General features: G+C 51.3%; 2 protein-coding genes across 3 annotated transcripts in view; one reads left to right on the forward strand and one right to left on the reverse strand.

Moving 5' to 3' along the window:
- MAST3 (microtubule associated serine/threonine kinase 3) overlaps positions 1-13093 on the reverse strand; it is a 35516-nt gene extending 22423 nt beyond the window's left edge. For both annotated transcript variants that reach the window (XM_012729001.1, XM_004688618.2), the window contains exons 1-2: positions 13032-13093; positions 7698-7729 (exon numbers count right to left, since the gene is read on the reverse strand). In XM_012729001.1, coding sequence (XP_012584455.1) covers positions 7698-7729; positions 13032-13070 — 71 coding nt within the window. In that variant the 5' untranslated portion in view covers positions 13071-13093. The remainder of the gene's footprint in view (positions 1-7697; positions 7730-13031) is intronic.
- Positions 13094-18702: 5609 nt separating this feature from the next.
- The window catches only part of IL12RB1 (interleukin 12 receptor, beta 1), a 23266-nt gene continuing 17473 nt past the window's right edge, over positions 18703-24495 (forward strand). Inside the window, exons 1-5 of the mRNA XM_012728928.1 lie at positions 18703-18748; positions 19639-19701; positions 20897-21011; positions 22081-22250; positions 24013-24149. Coding sequence (XP_012584382.1) covers positions 18703-18748; positions 19639-19701; positions 20897-21011; positions 22081-22250; positions 24013-24149 — 531 coding nt within the window. The remainder of the gene's footprint in view (positions 18749-19638; positions 19702-20896; positions 21012-22080; positions 22251-24012; positions 24150-24495) is intronic.

The following is a 24495-nucleotide window of genomic DNA, read 5'->3' on the forward strand; positions in this document are numbered from 1 at the left end:
GACTCAGTCCCAACTCCCTGTTGCCTCTGTCATCACCCCAGCTACGACCCCAACGGGCGGACAACGAGACAAGCAAAAGGGGGCTGCCTGGGACGCCCGAAGATACCCCGATCCCAAAGCATCCTCCCTCTGTCCCCTACAGCTGCACACGGTGGCCCTCGCCTCGCCGCCTGGAGACACTTCTGGCGACTCGCGTCTACTCCGCCGGCCACCGTGCCTCTGCTGGATAGCCAGCATCGTGTCGCCTACCTCTTGGAGCGCTGCAGCAGCGCGCCTTTGGCCAGGCGGCTCCGGTGGCCGGGCGCCGCCACCGCCGTCCAGTAGCTGGGATCGGACATGCTGCTTCTCTTTGTGCCGCCGCCGCCGCCGCCCTGAGCCCGGGAGGCGCGGGGGCGCAGCTGGCGGCGGCGGGGCGCTAACCTCGGCTGCGGGATCTGCCCTGGGTGCCCGGGCGAACGGGGCTGGGACGCGAGGGGAGGGGGCGCCGTGAGACTGGGGAGGGGGCGAGCAGAAACCGCGCGCCCGGGAGCGCGGCCGGGAACCCCGCCCAGGCGAGCGCGGGGGCGGGGCGTGGAGGGGGCGGGGCCAACGACGCGGAAGCGCGACCGGCGGACCCGCGAACAGGCGAGTGGGTGGGGCGTTGCCATGGTCGCGGGCGGCAGGGCGGGGCGTTGCCAGGGCCGTGACTGGCGAGGGCGGGGCGTTGGTGGCACCTGGCTGTTGGGCATTGGAACCTGGCTCCAAAGTATTGTAAAACGTAAATCTGAGCATGACCCTTCTCCCCCTCCCCTAGCCCTCTTTTGAGCGCGGTACCCAGCATGCCGGCCCGTTCAAGCTACCATACCCACGATGGCCTCAGAGAAGGCCCTTGAAGCCTGGCAAAATCCCGTGCCCTTTCCTCCACCCTTTCTGGTGTCTGTCCGGCTCTATCTTCCCCAGGCTTGGGCTCTTTGAGATCCCAGCTTCTCTAGCACTGGACTGCCTGGCACAGAGGACATGTTTGGCAGACTGAATAGGAATCAGACACGATTTAGCCTCTTAAGCCTCAGTCTTTTCAGGTGTAAACTAGAAGGAAAGTTGGGCTGCCACATGACTGCCTGCAAGAGTTAGAAGCAATTAGGCAATGGCTATAAGAGTGCCTGGTATACGTTCAGTAAGTATTAGCATCAGGCTAACATCTAGGTCTCTGTTTCAGTGTCTACTCATGTCCCCCAGTGAAAATGGAATGGAATTGCATGTACAGACCACATAAATGATGGTGGCCCCAACAGGCTGTACCACACAGGTCTGTGTAACAATACCATGACATGTACACAACAACAAAATTGTCTAATGATAAATTTCTCAGAACATATCCATGTCCTTTTTCTTTCTTGCTACAGATTTTGCTTCTCAAGTCTCTTTCTCTCTCAAACCTTCCAACCTATCACCTTAATGCCCAAGATTACCCAAAGTGCCCAAGCCTGTAGACCATCTCTGACACCCACACTGACCATTCATTTACTCAGCAAACTGTCTGCTGACCCCATGCTGAACTCTGGGGTCCAGTGGGAACCAGGCCATAAATGATCCCTGCCCTCTGGGGCCTTCAGTATGGTGTGGGAGACAGAGAGTAAATAGGAAACAGTTGAATGAACCAGAAGTAGAAGAAGGAAAAGAAGATAGGTAACACACTAAAGAACGCCATCAGCCAGGAGGACTTTCTGAGGAGATGGCACTGTAGCCAGTCAAAACTTTGAGAAGGAAGATAGCTAGCCACAGAGTGTGTCCCGGGTAGAGAGCAAAGTTCAGGAAAAGGCTCTGAGCAGGGCAGAGGGCTGCATATCAGCAGGGCTGATCACACAGGCCTTGTGGGCTGCAGGAGGAGTGAGGTTTACTGTAGAAACAATGGGGAGCCATGGGGTATATGTGAATGGGGAGGAATGCAGTTTGTCTGTAAATCCCCCACATGTACGGGGGGGGGATGGGGGTTGTCAGGGATAGAAGTGAAGTGAAGGTAGCAGGAGGCTTGTGATAAGCTATAGAGCACAGTGGGTATATTTTGAACTTGTTTTGTACCCAAGGATCAGGCCTTGTTAAGGGATCAGAAGTGGAAATGAGGATGGGAGTAAGTGGTCACCTACAACTTTTAGTTGTCTACTCTGAGCCACCTCACGGGACAGAGGTTCCTACGTGTTTATGGATTCGCCGTCTCACAGGTCTAGGAATAGAAGTGTGGTTGTAGCCATGGTCTCGTGTCACCATATGCTGATGTACAGTGCCCTGAGCTCCCCCATGTATGCCAAGGATACCTCTGTACATGCTCTTCAAAGAAGCTGACTCACCCTCAGCTCCCCACTCATGCAGTCCCAGTGGCTGCAACCCATACTTCCTGTATGCCCTCATCATATGAGCCGAAAGTGGTGGCATTGCCAGCAGCTATTTTTCCTATATCCTCCAACCTCAGTTCCCTCCTTTGCAAAATAAGGCTGCAGCTGACAAACTGGTGGGCGCATGGCCATGGCAAAGGCCTATTGTGAAAACCTGACTGCGCTGCTGATTCTCTGTGCACCAGACCATGGCTCTCCCTGCTCAACATTTTCCATGGCTCCACAATGCTTTTAGAACAAAATCACACTCCTGGGGGCATACCTCTTCCAGGGCCCAAATCTAAACTTCTCTCTTTTTATGTGCACTAGTGAATGTGTAAATGGCAAAGCCCCAGGCAGGCACACTGACATCCACTCTTGACCCAGCGGCAGTCTAACCTCAGTAGGCTTCCCCACCTGTCCAAGTGCTATCTACCCACCTCCTAGTCCTGTGTCACTCCCCTGCCCTTGGTAGAAAATCCAAATTCTTCCCATCCTTGGTGCTCAAGACCCCAGAAGGACAAGCCTCAGACAAAGCTATTCAGCTTGGAACAGCCTCTTTGTCAGCAAGGGCCCAATTCACAGCCTTCTGTAACTGTCCTCCCCGACTCCCATATATACCACCATAGGTACAATCCTCCCAACTGCTTCCCATGTGTCCATGCCACAAGTACTAATGAGCACCTGCTGTATACCGGATTCTGTCCTGAGGATAGAGTTAACCAGGATAGATCCAGGTCTGGCCCTCAAGAAGTTCTCAAACCTCTGGGTAAGCCATCTAGTAATCCTAAGAAAACATGGAAGTCATATCCATGGTGGGAGTCCAGGATGATTAGAAAATGGACAGGTATAATGGATGTAACTAGACAATGGGGGTGGGGGGGCCTGAAAAGGAGGGGGTGGTATGATAAAGTTTCCTATCTGAGGGCTTGATGGAGACTTAACAATAGAAGAAAGGAGGAAATGGAGCCCTGGCAAGACAGCAAAGGCCCTGAGGCTGGCTCAGAAGTCACACTGTTAACAGGGAAGTGGTGGAGGAGGAAACAGGGAGGTCGCAGGGGTGGGACTCAGAGGGTCTTGGAGGCTGAAGGGACACAAGTTGGCTTGTTTGTAGGTGCTCAGAGCAGGGGCGGTCAGGACCAGATTCCGGGCTGTGCCTGTAGCCACGGGGCTCTGCTACCCCCTAGTGGTAAGTGAGGGGGACTGCATCTGCCTGCCTGTATTATCTGCTGGTAAAACTGGCTCAGCTGCTCCTAACAGGTCCCTCCCTTCATCCTTTCCTTTCCTAGGGTAGAAAACAAGGGCTCAACAAGTCATATGGGGCCTGACACTCTCTCCAGAACACCCCTGGGTGACACATTCTGAGATCCTGTACCTCAAGTTTCTTTCTTCACTATATGGGGTGAAAGCATTCCCTGGAGGCCAAACCTGACCCATACTACAAGATCTCTTTCCTGATGTTGCCCTAACCACCTCCTTGTCTCTGCCATCTGGATTCTTGTCCCCGGAAGACCTTTTTCCAAGGTAGCGACAGAAGCTTAAGAAAATGGCCTCCTTGGTGGCCTGGGCGTTGAGTCTCAGCACTATCCCACTGCGACCTGAGTTCAATCTTTGGCCAAGGAGCTAACACACATAGCGCAGCAGACCCCTTCCGTCTCGTCCGCTGCTCCCCTCAACAGTGTATTTCAGTAGATCTGCCTGTTCTGCTCCCCACTCTGTCTCTAGTGAACTCTCTCAACCCCCACCTCTGGCCTCTACCCCAGTTCTTAAGTGTGTAAACATAAAAATAAATCTCAAATTAAAAAAAAAATAAGCTTTAAAAAGTCCTCAGAATCCTCAGAATCTTTACATATGGAGTTCCCTTTGCCTGGTACCACTCTGCCCAGGCTCAAACATCACCTACCTCAACAGGTTCCCTGTCTGACTGTATCCTGTACAGTCCTTTAGTTGTTCCTTGCCACCTTCTAAGAGCTGACTGAGAGCCTCATGAGGGAGGGACAAACCTTTGTCATATTCACAGCTATCCCCTTAGTCCTTCATACCCTTCATACACAGTAGGTGCTTAATAAGTGCTTGTTGCCTGGATGAAGATATCTGCCTGTTGCCCAGCACCCAGTGCAGACACCAAAGCATTCTCTCTGGAACAGTGTGAGTAAATCATTCAAACTAATTGATGAGCTGTCAAATTCTAGATATCACTGTTCCCTCTCTGAATGTGGGGGCAAACTGTTTGACAATGCTGGTATTCCCTCCTGTGCAGAGGCAAGGCCCTGAGACCTGCCAGTCACAGAGGCCGACTCAAGCCCTCAACAGACTCTGGTGGCAAAAGCTGGCCTCAGTTTCCTCAGCTGGGAAATAGAGTCAGGAAGGAGAAGGTACTCATTATCCACAGAGTTGGGGTTCAAGTCAAGGTTCTTTACTTCCTCCATCACTTTACCTGGTTAAGCTCAGGCAGGGTTCCAATGGTGGACTTGTGTATGCGTGTGTGCGTATACATTCAAAAGGAGATTTCTGTCTAGCTGAGCTGCGCATAGGGAGGACCCTTGAGGTCACAACTGATTCAGTTCAGAAGGCCCCGAGCAGTCTGGGAACCTGCCACCTGTCTTGGGGATGTCCTTGGGCAACAGCTCAAGTTCTGGCCTTGTCCAAGCCATCTGTCAAACAAGGGACCTGCTGGGTCTGGCTTAAAATGGAATTTCACTATCATGGCTCAAGCGTGGTTATAGCACCATTTCATGGAGGGATAGTGAGGTGAAGTCCCTAGCCCCACAGTACCTTGGAAAGGGAACTGGGCCTGGGCCGTTTCCAAAACTGGGGTGCCAGGACTGCCGGACAGTGTCTGACCCTGTCCCCAGTGTTGCCACTTACCTCCAGGGATGCAGGCCCATTGAGGGGCTGCAAGGGCTGCAGGGGCTGCTGGGACTCAGCAAGGCCGGGCTCTGGCTGCTCGGAGACAGACTGTAAAGAAAGAGGCCAGGGACGGTGAACCTGGCCACAGCCCCTGAGGGTGGCTGAATACGGAGACCAGACCGGAGACCAGACCCGGGCTACAGTTCCCTCAAGGAAAGGTAAGGAAAGGCCACGGATTCTGGGTTTCACGCAGGCCGCGAGGGCGGGGCCAGACAGATGACCCGGGAGGGCTACCTGGAGGCGGCGGTGCGACTCAGGGCGACCTGAACAAGAGACTGGCGGTAGGGGGGCTGTCAGCCTCCCCTTCAGCCCTTCCTACACCACCACCCCCCTTTCCTGCCCAAGCACTCACTCGAGGGTCAGAGCCGGGATATGCAGCTTGTCCCTGCGGGACTTCATGCCGAGGCCGGGGCTGCGTCTACGCGGACGGGTGCCGACGCCCCTTTCTCGGCCTCCAAGCACTGAGCTGGCGCGATCCGACAGACAGACAGACGCGGACGCAGGACAGCACGCCTGGCGGGCGCGGCCGACGCGGCGCGGGGGCTGGGCCGCCGGGGGCTCGGGGAGGGGCGGGCTCTCCGCCTCGGGGCGGGGCTCGGAACCCCGCACCTGTGCGCAGGCCCAGCCCCGCAGGCGGGGGTCGGGCTGCGGGAGCGGGAGCCGCGGGCGCCACCCCCTCTCGGGGAGGACCCCGACGAAGGCTGCCGGGTCTCGAGCGCCCAGGTCGCGCGGAGGTAAAGACGGCCACTGCCGCCTCCTGCGGTGTCACCGCTCCAACGCCGGGCCCCGCCCCCGCCGGCCGGCCCTGCCTGGGCGCAGCCTCCCGGCGGAGCGGCCACTTGAGGTCAGCGCGCGCGTCTCGCTCCCATTCCCGACCCAGCGCGGATCAGCTCGGCGTGCCCATTCTCTCGCGGCTGGCCTCGGCATACCGCGCACGGCCGAGGCCTGACCACGCCTCCAAGCCTTTGCTTCACCCGCTTCCCTTTGCTGGGCACCCCGTCCCACATCCAAGTTCAGCCCCACCGGCGCGGCTGAGAAGCCATCACCCAGGGTTCCCTGCGCTCCACCCTCCCTCCAGTGCAGCCCAGACGCGGAGGGTAAGGGTTTGTCTGTGTTTGGCTCTGGTCCCCTGGAAACTTGATTGGTCTCGCTCGCCAAGCGCACAGCAGGTGGCGGAACACAGGCAACCCTCAGAAATGCTCGTGCCTGTCCTGCTCGTGCCCCGGGACTTTGGCCACCTGGGTTGTCTGGACTGATAGTCACTGTCTACCTCCCAGGTCCTGGCCAGGGCAAAGGCCGGGGATAGTGACCACCCTCTGGGCAATGTCCAAGTTCTGCTCCTCCCTCTCTCCACCAGCTGCACTATCCTCCATCCCATACGAGCAGCTGGCCTGGGCTTGGGGGCACTCTGACCCCATCCCGACCGACCGTCAGATTTCAAACTCTCATCCAAGCCCTGGGACCTCCACCTTCTCTTCCTCTACCCATGCTCACTTTACTCCACTCATTCTTTTCTCCATGCTGGTCTTCTCCAAGCTGGTCTTTCTCCCTGCTGGTCTTCCAAAGCCAACTTGGTGTGAACCCCAGGTTTGCTGATACCGTTCCCTCTGCCTGGAATGCTGTTCTCCTCAATTTTGCCCTAGGCCTCTTCCTTTTCAGATCTAGGCCCAATCACCTCCCCAAGAGATCCCTCAGCCTCTCTGTCAGTCACTTTATGTTTAATTTCTTGTCTTCACCATCACTCACCTGGAGAGAGTGTGTGCTCCACACAGGGTCCGTTACTGACTTCTCCCTGTGTCCCCTGTGTTTAGAATAGTGCCCAGCACATGTAGGGGCTCAGCAAGGGGATTCCCATCCTCAATTCAGTCAAACATAACCCCTACATAGGGGTTGTGGGAAGGGTTATACCTTGCCAGACCACCTGCACAAAGCAAGCCCTCCACCCCTTGAGGGTTAGTTTCCTCGTCTGTAAACCCAACACCACAATGAACAGAATGTTCTCTTTTGGGCTACCAAAATGCCAATCTCTAGGATTGCTAAAGTGACTCTGAATAAGAGAATATTCTATCTTTGTTTTCTAAAAGAGAGTGAGCTCCCCACTATGGGAGGCATACAACTTGGCTCCAGGATACCTGAGTACAATTTTATGGTCAGGATTCTGGATTCCAGACAAGTTTCCTCACTTCCTAGCTAGGTGTCCTTGAACCAGTGATGAAGCCTCTCTGTACCTCAGTTTCCCCATCTGCACACTGACACCGTCTCCCAGACTGGTGACAGTCAACTGAGGGGTTTCTGTGAAGCACTTTTCAAACACTAGGGGCAGAATAAGAGCTGAGAGCTTTTTGATAATTATTAAATAAATTTACAATTTGAAGGCTGCTGCAGAAATATCTGTGTCTAGTCTCACAGTGCCTGGACACTAGCCCCAGGTGAACTTACCCACGTCCTCGGCGTGGCAGGCTCAGCTCCTTCTGCAAGGAGACAAAAACAGAGGTCACTCCCTGAGAAACAAGCTTTAACATGCACACTTCACCCCAAGAAGTTCCCTGCTCATACTGCTCCAGTCTGTGCTTTACTTCTTGACCTCCACCCTGGATTTGGCCCTCCCTCAGGGTCTTTGCCTCTTCTGTATCCTCTGGCCAGCACTGTCCTCTTTCCCCTCTAGTCTAGTTAACTGCAGCTTATCCCTCAGGTTTTAGCTCAAGCGTCCCTTCCTGCTAAAAGTCCTCCCTAACTCTCAGTCTACCTCACCGTCATTTCACTATATAAAGATAATTTCATTAATAACAAACTGGCTATATTTATAAAGGAAATGTATCAATAGTGGCTAAATACAATTTGAAATCTGCTGAGGGGGCCCTCCCTGGTGGTGCACTGCAAAGCCAAGCCAAGCCATGGCTGCTTCAGTGTGAGTTTGTTTGATCCCCACCCCAGAGGTGACCCACATGACGTGGCAGACCTCTCCTGTCACCTGCTGCTCCCCTCAGCAGTGCACTTTGTTGATCTACCTGTTTTGTTCCCCACTCTGTTTCTGGTGAATCCTCTCACCACCCCCAGCACCTCTGGCCTGCACCCCATTTCTGTATGTGTAATAAAGAAAATCTTAAAAACAAAAATGTTGAGGAAAGGGAGGTTCTGGAGTCATCCTCACTCTGCCCCCTGCCAGATGTGAAAGTCATACCACCTCTACTCTCTGAAGAACCTATGCAGGTTTAGGTCCTGGGCACCAGTGGGGGGGGGGGTGACAGGGGAGGGGGAGGGAGTCACTGACCAGTGACTGATTGGAGAGTACAGGTCGGTAACCTGCTCCAGCGCTGGGGTCCCTCACTACGTAGAGCCTGTGCTTGGGATCCACAGTTACTCAAAGGCCATCCTTCGAATGTGGCTCACTTAAGAGGGATTTTTAATTCTCGAAAGGTCGTACAGCACAAGTTTAGAGTTTGGGGACACTCAAACCTGGGTCTAGACCCACTAGCTGTCCCTTGCTCCCTATGGGACCATGAGCAAATACCTGTATCTCTTGTGCCTCCATTCCCCCACCTGTAATTTGGAGACAACATCAGGGGTGTTCAGTGTAACAGTGACCAGCTATTATCATTGTTGTTGCGCTCACTAAGGGCATACGCGGACTATCATAATATTTGGTGAAGTCTACTCACGTTTACTGAGCCGCCTACTACGCACTAGGTGCAGGAGCTGTTTTGTAGGTGAGGAAACTGAGGTATGGAGGGAGGCAGATATTCACGTCTCCTGGCGGAGGGAGTGCCGGAGATCCAGGTCTGTGGATACCCCCCATGCCCCTCCACCCTCTTCGCCCCCCACACACCAGGACATTCCAGTCTAGGACACACGACTATTTTTACCTCGGTGGGTTCCCGGCTGCCCACGTCCAGAGCGGGGCGTTTGCCACGGCAACCAGTGACGTCATCAGCCCCCGCAGCCAATTGGAGGAGGCCGGAAGCTACCCAGCTCCGGACGACTGGGCTGGGAGGAATTGGAAGGGTCTCCCTCAGCCAGAAAGAGGGTGCATGGGGTGCGGGGGAGAAATTTTTCCCAGGTCTCACCCAAGCTACCTTAAGCTCAACATATTGAGTCCTTCAAAGTGGGAAGAGGTTGCTCTGTTACCCTGAGGTCTGCTTGAATACCTCTGGAGACAGACAGCTCACTACCATTCAGAACAAGCAAGCCATCATATACCCAGGAATGAACACCACCACCATCACCATTCAGGTCTCCTTCTGCCCCCTCCAATCTCTCTCTCTCTCTCACACACACACACACTCCCGTGATTTCCTTCCAGTGTTCTGGACAGACCAGGATTCTCCGTCCAGCTCCCCCACATCTGGAATGTGTGGTCCCATCAAGCAACTTTACCCTTCCGTGCCTAGTTTCATTTGGAATGTGAACCAGTTACAAAGGGTCTTGGGGTGACTCAAGTAGCAAGTTTATGGCGCTAGAGGGAGGCTTTACTCAATTGGAGCCAAGACAATGATTTTGTGAGGTTAATAGTATCCACAGTTTTAACCACAAGTGTTAATTTGCTTTCAAAATGCAAAAAAGATGTTAAGTGGCAAAGAGAGGTGAGGGCAAGTTGGCTGCCCCCTGCAAAGGCTCAGGAAGGCTGGTCCACACTAACTCAGCACCACCCCCGGCTGCTCCATTCTCCGTGCCATCTGCTTCCGCCCTCAACCCCCTCTTTGCCAGCTGTTCCCCGAGAAGTGGCTCCAGCCTAGTCTGCAGTAGGTGGAGACCACCCCCACGCCCTGGAATTGCCTTTTAATGATAATATTTACACCATCCTCATTGTGCTTGGCCAGACTAAGCGACGCATCCCTCTTTCCCCAGTCATCAGCTCCACCCGAGGAACCTCCATCTCGAGGTGGGACAAGGCATGGACACGCCCTTACCAGAGGCATTAGGGGAGACCCAGAGAGAGATGAGGCTGAAAGTGGGGGGAACCAAGAGTCCTTCTGACAGGTTGGCCAGTAGGCTAGAGGGAAACAGGTGGATCAGGACTCATACATGTGGGCACCAAGCCCCACAGGAAATCCGAAACTGGAGGGAAAAGGGAGAGAAGCAGAAAGAACCACAGTGCACCAGCCTGAAGGCTTCCTAGAAGAGGAGAATAAGTGGAACCGGGCCATGAGAAAGCAGGATGGACCTTCCACAGAGCCTCTCTGGCGGCAGTGGAGACAAAGTCCAGACACAGGTTCTGACCACTTTTCCGTTCCCGGATGCTCTGTTTGGAGATCTGGTGTTTCAAAATTTTGTCATTTATGAAGTAAAGATCCAAGAGGGAGATAATGAAAAGGATGATAAAATCAATAGTAGTCGTCCATGGTAATAACAGCTCATGTTAACTGTTGCCTAGAAATGCTACATAGAAGATGGTGTTTAAACCAAGCCAGGGAAGACCAGTTTCCATTTGTCCTGTGACCCACAAACTGGTGGCCCATGGGCCATGCCAGATCCAGTTTCTGACCTCAACACACCATCACTGCATGGCCTACATTGCCACAATCAGTTTGGCCAGGATACCCATAGCTATTGTCTGAACTGGCCAATCAGCATCTGACTTAAGGCCCTTGGCTTTTGTGAGTTGCCTCTCACCTTTGGCAAGATTCAGCCTCTGACTGATGGTAACCAGAAGGCTAATATCTGTTGGCTGGGAGTAAGGATGGAGGGGGGAAGCACCTTAGCCTTAACTGGGCTCTGGTCAAGGAAGTCTATGTGTGATGCTGCAAAACCAGGCCCTCAATACCCTTGTACCCTCAGGTGTCTGACTGGTTAGAATTCCAGTTTTCCGCCTTGCTGTCTGTTATTTTCCCTCTCTGAGCCTTAATTTCCCTCTTTGAAAAATGGGGCTAGTGATAGGAAAATTTTTAAAAAGCATGGTGTTAATGTGAGCAGTTATCTCTACTTCTGTTATTTTATTATTATTCTTTATCTACTGCTTGGTCCTTTACTCCAGGGAGAAAGCTCAATCTCTTCAAAATCAGTGTCCCAGAACAGAAGACCCCCTTTTGCATTGTGGCTCCAGTATTAAGAAATAGCTACTAATGTCCTCATACTACATTTATAATTTCATGCCTCTGCACATGCTGTGCCCCCATCCAGAATGTCCCACCTGATCTAGGCCATCCCTAGATTCTCCACCTTCCTGGATGGAGATGTGCCAACACTGGGTGGGTCTGGAGCAGGTGCTGGAGCAAGAACCCCTAGATTCCAATACGACTGTCACACACATGCTGTGACACCTGCACAGTGGATATGCTTCTCTGAGACTCAGTTTCTCCCTTAGTAATGTGGGACTCACAAGAAAAAGGCTCCTCCTCCCCAGGGAACGGGCCCCCACTTTCTGACGTCAGCAGCGCCCCCATGAGCCTACCCGAAGGCGGTTTCTCTATTTTAAGAGGCTGAGGGCGGGGCTGGAGTCTAAGTGGGGCTCAGGGAGGGGCCAGTCCCCTCCACTGCTTACAGTCCTGCCCTGCCCCCTCCTCTACATCCAGCTCCTCACTCCTGTTTCTGGTCTTAGTACCCCACCTGCCCTCTACCTGTCCCCTGCCCCACATCTTAGGGGGGGATCTGCCTTGCTGCTCTCTGAGATTCTAGATACAAGGCTCGTCTTCCCCTTCTGTCTCCAGCCTCCCCTCCAGCCTGTTTCTATGTTCTGGCTTTCCTTAGCCTATTTCATTTCCCGAAGAACCTTTGGCGTGCCACCCAAGGCTGTTTCCTCTACCCCAACACCACCAAATAACCTTTGATTCAGGCAACTTGTGAGCATCCCTTATTGCAGCTGCCCATTCTATGGGGTCACTGCTGCTCAGGTTTTTATTTCCCCCAACAGGATGGGAGGTCCAGCAGGGTGGCTCCAGAGGGTGGGGAGCACCCCACAGCGTGAGGTACTCAGCAGGCACTCATAGAGTAAATGATAAATCCTAGGTTCCCTACCTGTAACCTAGCAGTGGGCTTCTTAAGGGTGTGGTTTGTGTCCCAGAGGAAAACTGTTAGATTAATTCCTACTGCACAGGTGGGGAAACTGAGGCCCAGAGAGGTCAAAGGAATTGCAGCTCAGGGCCCATGCACAGGCTATAATCTGCATGGGTTTGATACTGGCCTCTACATGCCCTCACACCCATGCAGCTTCTCCTGGGATCTGAAGTCAGAAAAGTGTGACCCTTAGAAATCGGGTAGCTGAAGCTTAGAGAAACAAGGGTGCCTGCTACTGTGCCCCCCACAGTCAGTTGGCCGGGGCTTGTGCTCTCAGAGAGCTGGTTAAAGGCGTTGGAGTGAGTCTCTGCACAGCAACCTCTCTGTTTAGTGGCTTACCCAGACTCGGTTTCCTCATCTGATATATGGGTGCCTGGGTAGTCTCAACTTCCTCACTTGCATTAGTGGTGAGCTGAGGCGCAACGAAAGCACCAAGCAGGTATTAGCACACACTAATTAATATTAATATGAGGGCAACAGAAAGTAATAAAATGATGAACATATGGTGAGAGCTCAGAGGAACTGAAGGGGACAGGAAAGTCCTCGGCCTTCCTCCCACGTTATGGCTTGGAGTCTCAGTTTCCCCATATATCAAATGGAGACCCCCCCCCACCCTTTTCCATAAGGCAAAAAGCACTTTGAGAAGCGGATGGGTCAGAGGGGGGCAATCGCAGCGCGCTTCGCCCTCCGCCTCAGTTTCCCCTGGCCGCCGAGGCCCCGCCCCCGGCAGGCAGGCCAGGTCCTCTCGACCGCGCCCTCTCCCCGCCCGCGCAGAGGCCTCACCTGGAGCCCGCGTCGCCGCAGGAGACTCGGCTCGTCCATGGCCCGCTAGTCCGTGCTGCCAGGCCCGCCCCCGGCCCCGCCCAGGCTTTCTGGGCCCCGCCCCCCCGTGCCATTGGCTGCGCTGGTCAGCTCCGCCCCACCCATCCCCGGAAACTCGCTTGGATGGACCGCCCCCAATGGGGGAGCTGGCTCCGCCCTTTCAGGCCCCTCCCCACCAGAGACAACTGGAAGTAAACATTTTGCTGTGATCTTTCCAGCAATAAGGGTGTAGTGTCATCCCCATTTTGCAGATGGGGAAACTGAGGCGCAGAGAATTTAATCAGTGTTCCACGGGCACACACAACAGACCACGCAAAATTTAAGCCCATTCCCCCAAAGCTCAGTAACTAAGATACATCCTATTTTAACACAGTATTTAAAAAATCCAAACAAATGCAAAATTCACAATGCACTAAATATCAAAATGTTAAGACAAGGTCAGACTCTGCCCTTTCATGATCCTGACTCTCTTGCTGTCTGCTAATTCTGGTCTGGTGCCAATAAAACTTTTATTTATAAGAATAGCTGGCCACTAGAGTGACCAGTTCCTTTTTTTGAGTTGAGGATTGCTGCCTTTACTGAGTGTCAATTGGATAGCTGCCCAAGTATCTCACAACCAACTCATCTCACAGGTATCTGATGACAATTGTTAAGCTGCACCTTGCAGAAGGGAGACTTAGCGTGGAAATAGCCCAAAGTTCCAATATGGCACCCATTCTCTCTTTCATTGGGAGTACTATGTCCCTTCAACTTCAGTTTCCTTGCTGCCCCATTATTTGACCTGAACATTTTATTTCATCTTATTAAAGATTTATTTATTTGTGCATAAAGAACTGGGATCAGGCCAGAGGTGTGGGGTGGTGAGAGGATTCACCAGACGAACAGTGGGGAGCAGAACAGACAGATGGGGTAAAACACACTGCTGAGGGGAGCAGCGGGCAGGCAGACAAGGCAGCTGTGCCACGCCATGTGGGTCACCTCCCTGCCCAGGGGTTGGGGACCTGCTGCTGATAGCTTCACAGTGCTGCACCAGGGAGGACATTTTAAAGGATTTGTTCTAAAGCTGGAGGGGATTCTAAGGCATTTCCTCTGCCCAACTCCTGTGAAGCAGTATCCCACCAAGTTATAGTAACCAGACTGAAAGCATAAAAGCACAGGACTCAGGGCAAAACTTTTAAATTGACATGTAATTCACATGCCATAAATTTACCCTTTTAAAAGTTCAATTTGTTGGTTTTTAGCACATACATGGAATTAAACAATTTTCACCACTATGTAATTTTGGAATATTTTCATCACCAACAAAAGAAACTCCACCCCTATGAGCAGTTACTCCCCAACAGCTGCCAACCACTTATTTGCTTTCTGTGCCTATGAATTTGTCTGTCCTGGACTTACAACATGTGACCTTTTGTTTTTGGCTTCTCTCAGTTGGCATATTTTCAAGATTCATCCACCTTGTAGCAAATACCAGAACCTCTGTCTTTTTTTCTGGCTGAACAATATTCTAATGAATGCACCGCATTTTGCTTATTCATGCATCCTTTAATGGACATTTGAGTTTTCCCACTTTTTGGCTGTAGTAAACAGCGTTGCCACAAACACTGAAGTACAAGTTTTGTGTGGACATATGCTTTCAGTTATCTTGGTAGACACTTAAGAGTTGTGAAGCTGTTTTAGTTTTCTAAAAAACAATCAGTCTGTTTTCTAAAACAGCCACTGTCATGGGCTGAATTGTGTTCTTAGAAAATTCGTAAGATCCTCACCCCTACCTAATACCTCAGGATTTGGAGACAGGGCTTTTAAGAAGTAAAGTAACATGGATGAGGTCACATGGATGCATGTTAACTCTATCTACTGGTATCTTTATAACAGAGACCAGGACATTGACATGCAAGGAGGGAAGATACTAGAAGTGACAGGGAGAAAACAACCAGCTACAAGGAGTGAAACCTTGGTCTACACCTCTTGTGTTCAGAACAATGAGAAACTAAATTTCTGTTGCTGAAGATACTCAGTCTATGAAGCTTTATTATGTTCAGTCACAGCACATTTATACAGCCGCCTAATTAAATTTATTTTCAGATGAACAGTGAATGGTTTTTCAGCATCTGTCCTGTGCAATACTTGAGACAAGTTATGCTGACAAGTTATGTTGTTATTCCAAAATTGTAGTTTAGCCTGGCATCTTGTGTTTTATCTACGACCCTACATTAAAAGGACTTCAGTTTGGGGCTTGCATACTCCAGGTGATGTATACTCTACGATGCATACCCCTTTATGTTGTATGCCCCATAATGGCCAACTATTAATGTCCCTGGTTACTCCTGCCTAGAAGTTCTCCTGTAGTCCAAACTGGAGTGGAGGTGTAGTCCAACCAAACAGTTTACCTCAGCCATTACGATTGGTTCAAGGAGGACATATAACTCAAGCTCCAAACATCAGTTTTCCTGGGATTTTGGCTTGAATCCTGGGTGTAGAAATGTTGTTCCCTGGTCTGGAGATGGATGGGTTGGGCAAACAGGGAGTTGCTGAAAGTGGAGCCATCAGAGGGCATCTAATGGCCACACCCCATCTGGAGATTTCCTGCACCATAACTCCTTCCTAAATGGGTAAGAGAAAGTTTTGTTTATTGACTGAATAAATGAAATTTTTTCATGTTGAACTCCTATGACTCTCTCAAAATCTGTATCAAATTCTTTTTGAGAAGCATCAGGTCACATTAGTTTCTGAATGAACAAATAGAATTTTTTCTTGCTTCTATGTATCCATCCCATCAAAACCCTCCTCAAATGTTTCTATGAAGGGCATCAGGAGAGTGATTATTGGAGAAATAAGGTTTTTTTCTTGGTACTGTTCTATGTATTCTTTAAAACATCCTCAAGTGAACCTCTGAGGGCATCAGAAAGTCCTGCCTGAATGGATGGAAAACGTCCTTATTGCTGAACAATACCTATAAGTGTGTTTTTTAAATGACCTAATAGATTTTCTTCTTGAAACTCCTACTCATACTTCGACATCCTTTTTAGATGCCCCTTTAGGGTATAAGGGACTCTTCACCACCTGGAGGGGAGCTCAGTCCTCCTTGGGCTAAAGTTGAAAGTCATCCTCCCCAGGAAGAAGGCAAATGCTGAGTGGGTGAAGTTCTGTGGTTCCTCCTCTCAGGATTTCCGGGGGGCCCAGTAACCAGATCCTTCCTGCTTTCCTGCCCTCCCCCCTTTTGTGAGCACGTGAAAGTAGGACAGCCCTGAGGGTATATACAAGTCGGGCTTCTGAGGCAGCTGGAAGGGATCAATAAGGGTCCTCAGGTGTCCTAGGGCAGCCCACAGGCAGGCCAAGGGAGGTGGATGTGCAAAGATTTGGGATGGGGGGGAAGGGGCTGCTGTCAACCTGAGGGTAGAAGGGTAGAAACACCACCTTGCATGGGACTGGGATCCAGCTTACATACCACTGTGGCTCCCAATAACCTTTGGGAGAAAGTCCAACCTTTTAAGCGGCGTGAAAGACACTGTCTACTTGCCCATCTTCTGGCTCCTACAGAACCATCTCCATCTTGATGGTCCCCAAAGCATGTTCTCCAAACCTTTGTCTCTGCCGTGCCCTTTGTTAGCAAAGTCCTTTGATTCTATAAACCCAACTCAAGAAACCCCTTATCTGGGCAGCCCTCCCTGTTCTCCCTTGGAACTTTCCAGCTTCTTTCCCTCCCTCTTCCCAGCCCTGAAGCCAAGGAGCTGCAGATATTGGTTTCCAGTGGCTGCTCTGAAGTTAGAGAGATGGGAAAGAAGTGAGACAATTTCAGAGGTCCCTAGGGCCCCCCAAACACTGATTGATTGTACTGACTGTCTGGTGGTGACATCCTCCAGAAACTGGGTTCCCCTTCACCGTTTCTAAAACCCAGTTTTAGTGGGGTGGGGCAATGTGGGAGACGTAGGGGTGGGAGACGTAAGGGAGCCCAGCTTGGTGGAGTTGGGAAATGGGAGCAGTCCTGGGGCATGGAACTTACTCCCCAAGAGGTAAAGCCGAGCTTCACTGAGGCGTGCTCTATCTTAGGGTTTGAATCAATCTCTTCATCTTCAGCTGGGGCCTCAGCTGGTCTGGGCACCTTTGAGCTCAGTTCTCAATTTGTAAAGTGGAGTGTGTGATGGTGTCTCCTGGTGGGGAGGGCGGCGGACAGGACCACAAGGGGTGGAGGAGTTTGTCCCTATGACCAGTGCTCTCTTCTATCTGCTTCTCTGTCACTACCCCTCCCCCCAGGCCTCACATGGAGTCCCTGCCACCACTCTGCCCCCTGGGCCTGGCCTGGGCTCCAGTGTCCATGAAGGCTGCTCTGTGTAGGTCACGGGTCCCCACGCCCACTGTGCCAGGCCTGGGACACTGCCTCTTTGTTCCTATGGCTCTGACCTCATGTTTTGCTGGGCGCCTGACCCTGACCATCCAGCTGCTTCTCAGGAACTGGTTCTCTGAGGAGGGGCTTTTCTCCCAACCTGCCAGGGCCTCAGTTTCCCCTGAGAGGTCTTCACTTGGCTCCTCATTCCCCTGGGCTTCTGTGAACATATTTCTTTCAAATGTGAAAATCATACAATAATTTTAAACTGCAATTGAGTTATATTTGACATGTTTACCACTATCTAGCTCCAGAACATTCTATCACCCCAAAAGGAGACCCTGTCCCCATGAGCAATCACTTCCCGTCCCCCTATTCTAGCTTCTGACAATAACCAATCTGCTTTCTGTCTTTTAGATTGTTCTGGACGTTTCAAACAAGTGAAATCATTCAGCATGTGGGTTGTTGTGTTTGGCTTCTTCATTCGGCATGTTTTTGAGGTTCGCCCACTAGGAGAGGGGTGCAGTGTCCACCAAGAGCTTCAGAATGATTAGTTAGAAGAGTGAACTGAGCCATTCACGGACACTGGGCTCCCTCCCCAAGCGCCCACCATCCTGTGTTGAAAACGCCCGCCTCAGGGCAACCTGAAGCACCTCCTTGCTTCCTTTAGACTCAACTTGATCTTTTCTGCGTTTGGTTGTCAGCCTCTGTGGGTCTTCATCTCTGACCCTGTGTCCTCACCATCAACAAAAGCCCAAAATGTCCATGGAGAATAGTTCATTCATACTGCAATGTGAGGGAACCTCACAAACATCATGAGGAGTGAGCAAAGCCAGAAACGACCTCCCATACATTGATAAGAAATGTCCAGAACAGGTAAAATCCTCTGTTCTCCTGAGCTCATGTGTGTGGGAGACTTAGCGAGGGCATAGAGCTGCAGGTGGCCCTGGTGGTTGGCCCTGGCGTCCACTTAGGGTCTGGACTAGCAGAGTTGAACCTGGGCTCCATCTTGGTCTGGGGCCAGCAAAGTAGACCCCAGATCCTGATACTCTGCCTTACCACAGGGTGTGTCTGTGGCTGTAATGAGGTCACCACCACCAGGCTGGCTTCCTGAGTTTCTCTTTCACTTTGACTTGTCCCACGAGGGACCGTGACATGTGACCTTTTCTTAAAAATCCTTTTAGTCTCTTTCTTGCTCAGCTTCAACGTATTCCAGGCTGAGGACAGGGTAGCTGCGGCCTTGCAGGCAGCCAGAAGCCTCTCTGGAGAGCAGGTTCCCGCATGGACTCGATGGGGTGCCCAGTGGCAATGCTACACTGCTCCCTCCTCCTCCTCCTGCTCGATGGGCAGGGTGGTGAGTCCCCTCTGTTAGTCCTGGCTCCTCCAGGGGAGCTATGTCTGTGGAGGGCCTTGGACTCATGTTCCAGGGTGGGTGCTGTTTCTCTGTGCTTCAGTTTCCCCTTCCATCAAGGGGGAGATGGATGATCATGGCCTCTGGGGTCAGACATGGACAGCTCTCTGGTCTTATTTTCTCTTCTGTGGAATGAGCTGAGTCTTGGAAGCTTTCCTACCTCTCAGAATGATAAAGAGCAAGTATGTACATAAAATATAAATACTATAATAAAAAGAGACTACTCTCCCTCCATATTGTGGAACATGGGGCCATTCCATATCCAGAGGGGATATTGGGGGTGAGTGGATTAGGCTTCTGCTCCCTGCTGCTGTGGGACCTTGGGCTAGCTCTGGCTTTCAAGTTCAGTTTTCCTCTCTCTAAACGGGATCAGCAGGTCTGATGCAATGAATGCCTGGAAAGTTCTCAGCAGGGCTGGCCACACAGCAAGGTTTCAGGCCTCAGGGGTCAGGTAGGGGTGGAGACCTGTGAGGAAGGGAATCAGGGCGCCCCACCTTGCTCTGGAGGAGCAGCCTGAGAGATTTATGGGTGGGTGGATGGATGGGTTAGTTGATAGACGGATGGGTGGTTGAATTATTGAGCGGATAAATGGGAGAGTGGGTGGATGGGTAGGTGGGTGAGTGAATAGTTGGAGGGATGGATGAGTGGGTGGGTGGGTGGTGGGTGGGAGGTAGGTAGTGGGTAGGTGGGTGATGGGCAGGTGGATCTGGGGAGGTGAGTGGATAGGTGTGAAGATGGGAAAGTGGTGAGGTGGTACATGGTCACTTGGTGAGCCCCCAGGCTGAAGCTGCTAGGGAGGCAGGAATGACATTATGTTTTTGTTGCTTCTGCAGCTGAAGCCTGTGATGCCGGTGAATGCTGTTTTCAGGACCTGCCCTATCCAGACGTAGAGCCAGGTCTGGGGCAGTACACAGTGTGTGCGTGTGTGGGGTGGAAAGTCAGAGCCGGGCTCTAAGGGACCCATCCCTACCAGCCCCTTCCTCAGCCCAGTGACTCAGTTCCACCAGGGATTCAGTGAATCCCATCTTCACTTAGCTCAGGTATCTGGGAGCCACTAGTTACCTGCCTCCCTTTAGCTTCATGTCCTCCCTGAAGGGTCAAGGGCTGTGTGTGTTCAGATCGCCCACCATGTGGGACTAAGCAACAATTAAACATTTTGAGTCTGCAAGCCCCAGCAGACTGCTGGGAGATTTCTGCTTGTGATGCCCTCGTTGGGGGTCTGCTGTTGAGCAGATGCTTCATCCTTTATTTGGTTTTTCTAAGATTTATTTTTATTTATTTATGCATACAATAACTGGGGTATAGGCCAGAGGTGCAGGAGGTGAGAGGATTCATCAGAGACAAAGCAGGGAGCAGAACAGGCAGATCTACTGAAATATGCTGCTGAGGGGAGCAGCAGGCGGGTCAGGAGAGGTCTGGCACAGCATGTGTGTCAGCTCCCTGGCCGGGGATTGAGCTCACACTGCAGTGGCTGGTGATAGCTTCATAGTGCTGAGACTTTAACCCCTGTGCCACCAGGGAGGCCCCTGTTCAAGAAATATTAAGGAGCACCTACTATGTGCAGGCACAGTTTTGGACACGAAGGAATCAGCTGTGAGCCCAGCTGTCCTTCTGGAAGTCACAGCCTAGTGTGAGAGGTGGACAGATGACAGGTAAACACCTGTGAAGGCACATGTCACTTAGCAATGGGGCCATGCACTGAGAAGTTCATTGTTACACAGTTTTGTTACTGCACAGGCAGGGTAGGATGTAATTTCACACGCCTAGATGGCCCAGCCTACTGCATGCAACGCTCAAGTAGAAACTGGAGTGCCCAGTCTGGGGTGCAGGTGTACCAGGCAGAGGGCACAGCCGGTGCTGAGGTGGGAACCATCCTGGTGTGTTGACTTCGGGTGAGGTGACTGGTGTGGCTGGAGCAGGGCAAGCAGGGGGCCGTTGGGAAGGGTGCGGGCAGCTATGGTGGTCACCAGATAATAGGTGTCACAAAGACTTACTCCAGGACTGTCAACATGGGGACACCCCCCTCCACACACACACACACACACACACACACATTGCTGTCCCTTTTCAAATCCCCAGGGTCTCCTCCAGCCTCAGACTCTGGCCCCAGGAATCTGAACTGTTACCGGATACTCAGCGCCAGTTACGAATGCACCTGGCACTACGAGGGGTCCAGGGCAGAGGTCAGCCACTTCCTGAGGTGCTGGTGAGGACCCCACCCCTGTCTCCACACTCCTACCTGCCCTCCAGTCCTTGCTCTCCCCCCTGCACCCTGCCCTCGGGTGGGTGACCTTGACAGGATCCTTGCTTTTGGGGGGATCCAGTTTTCTCCTCGAGAAGGGACGGCTGGAACTCGGTGCTTGGCAGGAGGTGGGGGGCTGGCTTGGAAGATTGGGGGAGTGGGCAAGGATAGTTGCTAGGACCCCTATTCCCTCTTCCATCTGCTCCCTCTCCCTCACTTGTCCATTCATTCATTTTTTCCTTTGCATTGATTTTTGATTCTAAAATTGGCCTTACAGTGGCACCCCACGCTGGGACATTTTGGGGTCCCCCAAGCGCCTCAGCGCCAGGTTGATCACCAAGGAAACTTGAAGCTGAGATAGACTTCTCCATCTCGCCTGCTGCTTCTCTCAGCAGTGTATTTCAATAAATCCGCCCTCTCAATTCCCTGCTCTGTCTCTGGTGAATTCTTTCACCCCCGTACCTCCAGTCTCACCCTGATATTTCTCATCACTACAATAAGCTTGATACTACTGACACATCAAACACATTAGAACCTGGAAAATGATCATTCAACCAAAACACACACTATTTTTCAAATCAATGGAACTTGAAAAAATATTGAGCCTCTAATTCTTAATTTCAGCTGCAAATGTATTTCTGCTTTCCCTTTCTCTACCTTCCTTTTCTCCCGAGCCTGTAGCTGTCTCCTTTACCTCTACTCCTGAGCGAAGATAAGGTGTCTTTGGAAAACCTTGTTTCTGCTAAGTGACATCTCCACCTCTTAATTTTGAAGCGCACTGCTGTATCTATCTGCTAGCACTTTTCACACTGGTTTCAATCTCTTCCTCTTTACTGCCTTGTGTTTTCAGCTTTTAAACATAAACAAGGCTATTCTACCTTGAAAATCGAAACAAAACAATTCTGAAAAAGAGAGAGGGAAAAAAAATGAAACTTCAAGTAGGTAAGGGGAAGTAAGAGCAGTAAAGGGCTGGTGGAATTCTGCGGACCCACCCAGGCGCCCAGACTCAGCGCCTGCGTCCCTCTTCCTGCAGCCTCAGGCCAGGGCGTTGCTGCTACTTCAAGGCTGGCTCGGCCACCACGCTGCAGTTCTCCGACCAGGATGGCATACCTGTGCTCCGCGATGTCACCTTCTGGGTGGAATCCCGGGTTGCCAACCGCACAGAGAAGTCGCCTGCGGTTAACTTGACGCTGCACAGCTGGGGTCAGAAACTTGTTCTATTTCTCTTCCCTCTTGCCCCCTTGTCACCCAGCGAAGCTTCTGGTTTCCAAACCTAGACCTGAGGGGAAGGGAGATTGTGGGTGTCTGCAAGCGGCTTGATGATGAAGACCATGCCCACGCCAAGAACTGTCCTGCCGTGCGGCAGTGCCGTCCACATCCCCTGACCAAGCCCCAGCCGCTGAACAGTTGGGTTGCATCGGCTTTACCCCCAATACACAACGCTGCTGGGGCCCAGGTGTGTCCTTAATGCCTGTCTTCATGACTCAGCAACGAGCATTAGATTCATTGAGCGCCTACTGCCTGCCATGTTCAGTCTTAGGGGACACAGGTGAGGCCACCTGAGGCTGCCGGGTCTAGATGAGGCAAGTGAGCATCTCCCCTAGGGCACAAAACTGTATTGGGACGCCCAGAGCACTCCGGACGCAATATGAGAAGCTTATTGAGTATTTTGCTTGTTTTTTACTTAAATTTATTTATTTATAGATATATTTACATCATTGTTTATTTTTTTTTCAAGGCTTGCATTGGCATTTATTGCCATAGTACAAAATTTCTAGGTTAAATGTTTCTATGGCATAGAACCTTATGATACTTACTACTTTTTGTAACTGGATTGCATTTTAGAATCTATTTTTAAAAATAATACAATAGTTTATTTTTACATCATTCTGTGCCCTTTTCCATCTCCGTTGTAATCCCCGGAGGCTTCCCATCACCAAATCACCCATGTGCCTCCCCACCCCCCTACCTCCATTTTTGATCCCATTCCCCACTCCACCCCTGTAAAATGTCCCTGATATGTAGTTGTTCATTATTGTTATTATTTTCTCCCCTGGTCCTTTAAACATATTCAGTATTTTTAAAGATTAAAGTTAATGCAAAAAAAAATATGTGATAAAAACAAAATAACCTGTGTGTGCAAGTGAACCTTGCTTCACTTTTCTCCTCCTAATGCTGGTCCTGTCCCTACCTTCAAGGAGACCAGATTTAAGTGGGAGTGGTAGGAAAGGTATGGTGGTTACACCTGGGGTGATACCCCCGTGCTCAGGGAGGTCTTAGCTCAAATTGACTCTGAAGGTTCAAAAGGATTTAGCAGGAATAAACTGTGTGTTCCAGGCAGAGATCACAGCAAGAGCAAAGGGCCTGAGGTAGAATCAGGTATGGTACAACCAAGATGTAGGAAGAAAGCTAGATGCTTTTCTTTAGGTTAGGCTCCTTGAAATTACAGTTGTGCGTTGCTGAATGATGTTTTGGTCAAGGCTAGACACGTGTAGATGGTGGGGCGGTAGCCTGTGCCAGCTAGGTTTGTGTAGTTACACTAAAATGCTTACACAATGGTGAAATTGCCTAGTAGGATGTGCTTCTCGGAAGTTGTCCCAGTTGTTAAACTATGCATGACTGTAGGATTTCCCTAGTAGTCCCTTAGAAAAATGGAATTGAAGATTTACCCGCTTGTCAGCAATTTACAAAAATGCCTATCTTACCACAGCTTTGCCAACAATGAGTATTGATAATATAAAGATATTTTCACTAACAGAATCCTCTCTATAAATCTGGACTCTTTGACCCACAGATCTCCACGCTTAGATGGTCCTGCAAAGGTGTCCCTGAATCACATCTGGGGGACTCAGTTTGGTTACTCTGGACCAGACAGGGTATGGGTAGATTTTTTTTTTGGAAAATGTTTAGGACTAGCAATTCACACACTGGCTGGCTTCTCCTCCACTCCCACCTCTGCTTCCAGTTAAATATGATGCTCCTGCAAACATGAACGTGTCCAAGTCGGCAAACCAGCTGCTTGTCAGGTGGAAACCCCCAGCCCATCAGGATAACGCTGAGGTGCAATTCAGGCATCGGATAGCTGGTGGCCCATGGAGTTGGGTGAGTTTGGCCCCCAGGTCAGGGGGTACACAGGCCCCTCCCAGGCTGACTTCATCTCCGACATGTCTCACCATCTCTGCCTCTGTCACCCCACTCTCACCTCTAGCTTCGCTCTAAATTAGACCTAATGTGACCTCGTCCATACACCCCCAAGGCTCTGTCACCCTGGCCTGCCCCCGTCCTCTGTTCTGCCTGGCCCTTGTTCTCTGCCATGCCACATCATCTAGATTTATTCATCCACCCGTGGACCCTGATGTTGTTTCCACAGCGGGACTATTATAAACAACGCTGCGATGAACATGGGGCACATACATCTTTTAGAATGAATGTTTTCATTTTCTCCGTC

The sequence above is a fragment of the Condylura cristata genome, unplaced genomic scaffold, assembly GCF_000260355.1.
Source record: "Condylura cristata isolate star-nosed mole 26May11 unplaced genomic scaffold, ConCri1.0 scaffold00024, whole genome shotgun sequence".
In the NCBI taxonomy this organism is placed as follows: domain Eukaryota; kingdom Metazoa; phylum Chordata; class Mammalia; order Eulipotyphla; family Talpidae; genus Condylura; species Condylura cristata.